General features: G+C 45.3%; 1 protein-coding gene across 1 annotated transcript; it reads right to left on the reverse strand.

Annotated features, from left to right (window-relative positions):
- Positions 1–6,978: 6,978 nt before the first annotated feature.
- LOC133765417 (corticostatin-3-like) lies at positions 6,979–7,842 on the reverse strand. The gene is made up of 2 exons (XM_062198980.1): positions 7,671–7,842; positions 6,979–7,097 (listed from the first exon to the last, which is right to left on the reverse strand). The coding sequence occupies exons 1-2, from the start codon at positions 7,840–7,842 to the stop codon at positions 6,979–6,981; spliced, it is 291 nt and encodes a 96-aa protein (XP_062054964.1).
- Positions 7,843–8,750: the final 908 nt, after the last annotated feature.

Consider the following 8,750-nt stretch of genomic DNA (forward strand, 5'->3'; position numbering starts at 1 on the left):
TGCGGCGCTGGCACACCGGGTTCTAGTCCCGGTCGGGGCACCGATCCTGTCCCAGTTGCCCCTCTTCCAGGCCAGCTCTCTGCTGTGGCCAGGGAGTGCAGTGGAGGATGGCCCAAGTCCTTGGGCCCTGCACCCCATGGGAGACCAGGAGAAGCACCTGGTTCCTGCCATCGGATCAGCGCGGTGTGCCGGCCGCAGCGCACCTACCGCGGCGGCCATTGGAGGGTGAACCAACGGCAAAAGGAAGACCTTTCTCTCTGTCTCTCTCTCTCACTGTCCACTCTGCCTGTCAAAAAAAAAAAAAAAGAAAGATGTACTTTTCTCTTAAGGCAGGAGAGAACTTCCACTTTGCTTATGGCCTTGTATAATACTGATGGAGTCTGTGGATTCAAAAGGCTTCCATAGCCTAGGCAGTTCATGTCAAGAGCCTTGGGTGGTCACTGATATCATACATGAGTGTTAGTAATTAAATTAACAGCAGGAATCACTGTGCACTAACTCCCCTTCAGGACCTCTGTCTTCAAAAAGTTGTATTCTGAGAGTTCACTGTGATACTTTTTAATCAAACATATTTGTGTGTGTGTATGTGTGTGCAAATTACTGAAATCTTTACTTAGTTGGTATTCTGTACAAAGAAATTGAAAAATGAATCTTTTTTTTTTTTTGACAGGCAGAGTGGACAGTGAGAGAGAGAGAGAGACAGAGAGAAAGGTCTTCCTTTGCTGTTGGTTCACCCTCCAATGGCCGCCACGGTTGGCGCGCTGCGACCAGCGCACCACGCTGATCCGATGGCAGGAGCCAGGTGCTTATCCTGGTCTCCCATGCGGGTGCAGGGCCCAAGGACTTGGGCCATCCTCCACTGCACTCCCTGGCCACAGCAGAGAGCTGGCCTGGAAGAGGGGCAACTGGGACAGAATCCAGCGCCCCGACCGGGACTAGAACCCGGTGAGCCAGCGCCGCAAGGCGAAGGATTAGCCTGTTGAGCCACGGTGCCAGCCGAAAAATGAATCTTAATGAAGAATGGGACTGGGAAGGTAGAGGGAAGAGGAGGAGGGGTGGGAGGGCAGGTATGGAGGGAAGAATACCTATATTCCCAAAGTTGTACGTATTAAATTTGTAGTCCTTAAAAAAATAAATTAATAATAAAAAAATAAAAATCTTTTAAAAAGTGACTAGATTCTTGGACCAGATATTTCCCCCTAAGACAATAAATCTAGATTTAATCCATACAACTTAAGGAACTTGCATGTAAAGGGTTTTAGCATGAGAGTTTGTGCCTATATTTCAGCCTTGAGAGACAAAGCAAGGGCTCTATTGAAATAAAATGATGCCAACTATGGATCAGACTGACTGCAGGCAAACAATAAATCATACTGAGGCTGAAACTATTCAAAACCATGTATAAGGGAAATACTTATAACAGAGGTTAAGCAATGTATCATTTTGAGGATTAAAGGTCTCAAAAGACCTAGGTTTGACCCAGGACGCATACACACTCTGTTTGATGCTTTTGTTTGTTTTTCTCTGGAGCCTGGGTGCTGATGACCTGATCACAAGACAGGGACCAAGAATACCTGGTCCCAAAATAAGAACCCAGCTAGAGTTGGAACTTCTGAGAGGCCTCACCCTACGTACTTCTTGCATGATTATTGTCACATAACTACATTTGTGTTTCCATGTATAAATCCCATCTTCCCTTTGAAAAAGATTGGATGTTGAGCCACCAACCTGCTGCCTCCCTATTTGCTAGCACCCTAAATAAACTTTATCCCTTTCATTTCTCCAAATCCTCGTCCTATGAGTCATTGACTTCTCTTGGAAAGAGTAGCTAATTTCATGTTCAGTATCATATGTTAAACATGAGGTATGCTGAACTTATTAAGCAAATAATTTGACTGTAATAGTTCCTACATCTTGAATACGCAGAAGGTAATTAATGCTTTTCTTTAGGAATTAGCTAGAGTTCTCTTGAAACAGATTGAAATGGTTAGGGAAAGAGCAGTTGTAAGAGAGTGAGCTCAGCTTCACTGAACTGCTCTTGTTTACTCTGTCACCATGTAACTTCTATAAAATAACACTCTTTTCTTCTGAGTCAAAATATGACTTTTTTGGTATGTAAAGTTCAGCATCATTTATGCAAAGAAGAGGAAATGATCAACAGAGTGAAAAGACAATCAATATGGCCGGCGTCGTGGCTTAACAGGCTAATCCTCCACCTTGCGGCGCTGGCACACCGGGTTCTAGTCCCGGTTGGGGCGCCGGATTCTATCCCAGTTGCCCCTCTTCCAGGCCAGCTCTCTGCTATGGCCCAGGAAGGCAGTGGAGGATGGCCCAAATCCTTGGGCCCTGCACCCGCATGGGAGACCAGGAGAAGCACCTGGCTCCTGGTTTCGGATCAGTGAGATGTGCCAGCCACAGCGGCCATTGGAGGGTGAACCAATGGCAAAAAAGGAAGATCTTTCTCTGTGTCTCTCTCTCTCACTATCCACTCTACCTGTCAAAAAGGGAAAAAAAGAAAGACAATCAATAAAATGGGAAAAATATTTGCAAACCACCTATTCAATAAAGGTTTACTATTCCAAATGTATCAGCAACTTAAAAAACTTAACAACATGACAGCAACTAATCCAGTTGAGAAATGGACTAAAGACTTCAATAGACAGTTCTTGAAGGTAGAAATACAAATGGCCAAACAATATAAGAAAAAATGCTCAACATCACTAGCCATCAGGGAAATGCGAATCAAAACCACAATGAGATTATTACCCAATCCTCTTAAGAATGGCCAAAATCCAAAACACAGAGAGTAACAAATGCAAGTGAGCATGTGGAGAAAGGGAAACACGTATACACTGTTGGTGGAGATGTAAATCAGTGTAGCCACTGTGGGAAAGTGTGGAGATTACTTAAAACACTAGAAATTATTAACTGTTTAAATAATTATCAACCATAAAAATGCTCCCTCAATTTCAACATTTCATGAAATTGAAGTAAGCATATTAACAATTTCTCTGGAGTCAATAATAATATGAAGTAAATTTATTTCCCTTTGGAGAATGGAAGAGTAAAGCAATGGTTATGGAAGATTTCTCTTCAGGGCAATGAGCTTAGCTGTGCTTGGGAATATAAAATATTTTTCGGTTTATTGGAATTTTCCCCAGCATTAACATGAAAGTGAGAACATGAGGCTGACATGGGCTTGGCATATGGCACTTACCAGGGAAGATTAGACAGTGTGTGGGAAAAGGAATAAAAGACTCTTCTGTTTGATGATTTAAGTGATACGGGTCTGAATTTGAAGGATTAAAAGATAGATGTGGATAATTAAGTGGGAACAAGTGATTGAAGAGAACAGAGACTTGGAAGATGTTGAATAATGGGATTTAGGGGGAAGCTGAGTGGCAAAGCTTGAAGGATAAGAGGGCTTACTGTAGGGCGCTGCAATATGGACTTCTAATTTGAGAGTACATCCAAGTCCTAAGAATCTTAAGAAGAAGGGAGGTATTTAACAGGAAGGGTCACTCAAAGGAATGATCCAGGGGGCCGGCATTGAGGGAGTTATGGACCTGAGACCTGTTCTTGTTGCTCCAGGCAGACATGTTAGAGCAATGTTACCTCCAGAATCAAAGGCTGATCTTTGGAGCAGAAATTTTTGTGACACTAGGGAAATATGCTAGAAATACGAGATCTCCAATCTCACTCAGATATGCTGAATCACAAACTCGGTGAGATGGGTTGCAGTGAGTGTGTTCTACCGAAACCTCTGATTTAGAAGACACTTGACTGTTCGTGAACCATATGATCCAGGGCAGAGTCTTCTTCTCCCAGGGCCTCAGAAAAGTGATGGCATAAGGTTTTTCCTAAATCCCACTGCTGATATATACATAGAATGAAAGAATTCTGGAACTCTCTATGGCCACTTCTGGAGGTGGTCATTTAACTGTAGGATAACTCATTAGTGCATTAATGCCTGCATTTCATATTTGCTTGAATTTGATCTGAATTTACCCAAATGTGAGATGATATTATAACCCCCATGAAAGTTTCTGGTTAACCTTGTCCCCCACAGCTAACATTCTGCCTTCCATTGTGACCTACAATTATGACCTAGCTCCATTTATCCACGAAGAAGACAATAACACTCTCACGAGGAAATCCTCCCCTAGGGTTATGACCCAGATACCCTGAGCTTTCTATAAGGGAAATATCTTTCCATGGACTTGCATGTCTTGGACTAAAGGAAGAATCTAGCTTTATATGGTCTACTTGTGCAGACTGTTCTGAATGGAGTAGAAGTAAGAAGGTAACACTCATGGCCACTGATCACTACCAAGGCACAGGGAGAAGAGGAAGGCTCACCAGTGTTTCACTGTAACATAAACTATTCATTGACCCCCAGCAATCTGATGGAACAAGCAGTGCACATGGGAATTCTAGGTTAGTAGAACCTCCAAGTGTATGGAGGACAACTAGGGAGTTTCACGGTTTCCTTCTCTCCCTCCTCTCCTTTCCCTGCCCCATACTCACAAACTTGCAGGGACTCAAGTCCAAGCCCTGGTGTGAAGGGCTCAATGCACTTGGATCCTGCTTTCCATGAACAAGTGAAACACAAGATCAGTACAACCCCTCACGTTAGCCATCAGGCCTTGCAGTCCCTGAGGAGTTAATGACTTCCAAGATGATCTGCAGTAATGAGGATCTTAAACTCGGGTCACTCTCTTTCTCTTGTTAACTCCACCCCCATCCTCACATCTAAGCACACACAGGAGCTAAGCAACTCAGAGTATCTGTGAGAATGCTGTCTTTTCAGGCCAAGAGCACACCCTTTCTGTGTGTTCTCACACTGAAATGTCTTCACTCATCAAGGCAGACCAATGAGTCCACCATATTTGAGCAGACCACTCTACAGTAGCACCTCATGGCCAGCAGGTGGCTCACCTGCCATGAAGAATCAAATTAGCTATCTGAGATGCTCCTCTCATCCTTATGTAAAACCATTAGGTTGTCCCCAAAGCAGGTGTTCTAAGGAAAAACAAAGGATATCCACAAAAGATGCCTGACCAGGTCAGGTTACAAAGGTTTTGAGTTCATGAAAATACTCACAATCTCATGTTATCTTTTCAGTATTTAGATAATGTAGAAGACTCTAAACTTGAAAATGATTTAACAAGAACCAGAAGGTGAAACGGTTTGTGAGCATTCACATGTATCATTGCAAGTGTAAACATGTGTGATGATGGCTTAAACTGGAGAGGGAGCAAACCCATGAGTTTTTATATGGAAGTTTTGTGCTTAAGTTTGTACTCAGAATAATAACAGAGGTTTTCTAACTCCTTGATTCTGTGCTGTGTTTCTTGTTTCCTGACCAAAAGAACCAGAACCCAGGGTCTTGTACTGAAGAGATCAGGGGCAGAGACGGGATCCTCCCCAGGTGGAGGTGGGAGTGACAGAGAGGATACGAGGCCTGGATCAGGAGCAGGTCCCCTGAAGAGGGGAGGGGAGCCAGAGTGAGCGTCCTGGGAGCCTGGTTCTCAGCTGGGGAGTCCCACCACAGATGCCACACTTGGTCTGAGTTTGCAGGCCCCTGTCAGGTGGGTGAGGCTGCCTGAGCTGACCTCGGGCAGCCAGTGAGGACCTCAGTCTACAGTGCCTAATCCTTCAGGTGCACCTCTGGCTCCTTCAGTTCTCTGTAAGAGAGTGCTCTCAGCTTTAGATTTAGAGAATTTTCTAAATGAAAGAATTGCAAACGATCAAGACCTGAATACATGCATTGGAAGTAATAGTTATTTTAGGTAGTAGCTTGTTTTATTATTCTGAATTGTATATTCAACATGTAATTGAATGCCATATTTATAATAACAAATGAATAGATACTGTGCATATACACTATTATAGAAATACATAACTGTACATCACTACATATGATATATAATCATATTGATATATATATACACTATGTAGTATATCATATAATTATGCAATCTATAACTAATTTGTAAGATTATTATCAGGATTTCATTCTTCCATTTGTCAAATATTTTTCTAATAAAATTGCCAAAGAAATTTATATGAAATAAACAGTGTCTTCTAGCTTTGAATGGTTCCATTCCCATCAATATCAGACCACATCCAGTGGTTTTAGGATTCTGGGGCTCAGAACAGGCTTCATGAGGCAGTGCGCTTGGAAGTGGAGCCGCCTGCCTCACCTCACAGCCTTGGCTCCTGTGGACAGGAGCACCACTGTCACTGCTGCCCACCTCACAGCCTCAGCACTGGCCCATCTCTCCGACTAACCAGAAAACCAAGCCCAGAGCCTTCATTTAAATGAAGGCAGAAAGAAGAGAAAATAGAGGTCAGTGGAGAGATCAGAACCAGATAGGCGGCCGGCGCCGCGGCTCACTAGGCTAATCCTCCGCCTTGCGGCGCCAGCACACCAGGTTCTAGTCCCGGTCGGGGCACCGATCCTATCCCGGTTGCCCCTCTTCCAGGCCAACTCTCTGCTGTGGCCAGGGAGTGCAGTGGAGGATGGCCCAAGTCCTTGGGCCCTGCACCCCATGGGAGACCAGGAGAAGCACCTGGCTCCTGCCATCGGAACAGTGCGGTGCGCCGGCCGCAGCGCGCCTACCGCGGTGGCCATTGGAGGGTGAACCAATGGCAAAAGGAAGACCTTTCTCTCTGTCTCCCTCTACTGTCCACTCTGCCTGTCAAAAAAAAAAAAAAAGAACCAGATAGGCACTTTCTGATCACTTTTTTCCTGAAGCTTGAATTAATCTCAGTTGAACGAAGAATTTGGAGCCAGAGTTTTAAGAGTTTTGGGTCGTGCACTTCTAAGAGTTGAACTAATATACACACGCACTTCAAAGGAGCACAGACACATAGTATTCACTAAAAGGTCTTTATTTGAGTAGGAAAGAAAAGGATGAACCACAGGAGTTGTCTCAAGGCAAACAAGGAACTCGCTTTCTCTGCTCGCCATGCTCAGCGAGGGCAGCAGAATGGAAAGCGGACACCACGGATTTTGCAATCCCCGATGCGACGTTCCCGAATTGTACAGGCGACTTGTTTTCTACAAACACAGCGCCCGCCTGCCTTTGCACCTGTGGACACATGAGGAACATCAAGCATCGAGCATGGGGGTCAGGGAGGGTAGCAAAGAACATGCTATAGAATTTGCCTGTGAGTTGACTGGATTCATTATTTGGCTCTAGGACAGTCAACAACATGGACAATACAACCAACAAATACCCACAGCAAATACTGGTCCCACAGAACCTGAGACTCATTCTCAGTGTCTTCACTTCTGTGTGCTCTGGACCCATCACACATGCATCTGAGCACAGCCTTGCTCCTGCCTCCAGATTCTAAACCTCCTCTTATAGACTGCATTCAATATTCTCCTCTCCATGAATTCTGCACATTTAGATACAGAAAAATCAGTAATGTGTCTGTCCATGTTTAAACCTAGAGACTACCACACACATCTCGCACATTCAGGAGTCTTGGCAGAACGTGCCAGATTCACTGGGCTTGCGATGCTCACTTTACAGTTGAGAAACTGTGGGTCTGGGAGGTTATGTGACATCATCTCAGTTGCTCTCCCAGGCTGTTCCAGTGCCCATGTCCCGTTCCTCCCCTGAGTCTGTGCAGCTCTGCTATGCTGTATCTCTCACCTAAAGCTTCAAGAGCGGAGCTCTCATCCTCTTTAACGTAGTTGGCCACGTCCTGATCCTCTGCCTGTGGGGGCTGCTGGTCTACGACTTCATCGATGCTCACTGAAATGTGCTCAGCCTGGGCCTGCAGGGCCACCAGGAGAATGGCAGCAAGCAGAGTGAGGGTCCTCATGGCTGGGAGGCACCTGGAGGAGGGGAGAGCAGGGTGTGGGTGTGTGGGGAGTGAGCAAACTAGCAACAGGTGTAAAACATCTGTAAACCACACGTCTGCTGAGGTTACCATGCAAAGTACAGAAATTATGCAAACAGCTCAATAGCCAAAAGCATATAACCTGATAGGAAAATCACAAAGATCCTGAATAGACATTCTGTTAAATAAAGCTCTCTTGAAGAAGCTGCTGTTGTGTCCACTGGGCATGTCAAGTAAAATATGTATGTTTGGACAAACTTCTTGAGATTCTCTATTAGCCCACCTGGCGGCTCCTGTCTCCAGCACCCACCAGAGGCCCACACAGTGGAGCACAACGGGGCCTCTGCATGCTTGAGTTCCACCACTGTAAGCCTTACCTTGAGGGGTCAGATTGATGCTGGGCTGCAATGACAAAACCATCACCATCATAGAGTACTTACAGGCTATATGGAATGAGCAGAGAAGGGCAGGCAGCAGTCCTCTGACCCAGGCCTCCTGGAGCAGCAGGCACCACACACATGCAGCACAGGACTTCTCCTATTTAAAGATCTCCTGGGGCGAGATGTCCTAATTTTACAGGACTGCTTCCTGTTGGGCAATTCAGACAACTCTGGGGCAAGGACAGTTGGGCAGTTTATGTGAAGCTGCGGTAGCACAGGGCTCAGCAGCGAACTTCACGTCGGCCTTAGTCAGCCTTGCCCAGGCCCAGGCAGCAATGACTATTGTTTCTCCAGCACTCTTAGCACGACTGACCCCAGGGTGCCTAAGCCATTTCCCAGGCTGAATCTCTTGGAGCAATGAGTATTACAGTGTGCTGGAAACCCTGGACCTACACTCTACAGTACATACCTTGTTAAGGAGACTAGGGTGAAAATACAAGTGCATCTGGG

This window comes from Lepus europaeus, chromosome 8 (genome assembly GCF_033115175.1).
Source record: "Lepus europaeus isolate LE1 chromosome 8, mLepTim1.pri, whole genome shotgun sequence".
NCBI lineage: Eukaryota > Metazoa > Chordata > Mammalia > Lagomorpha > Leporidae > Lepus > Lepus europaeus.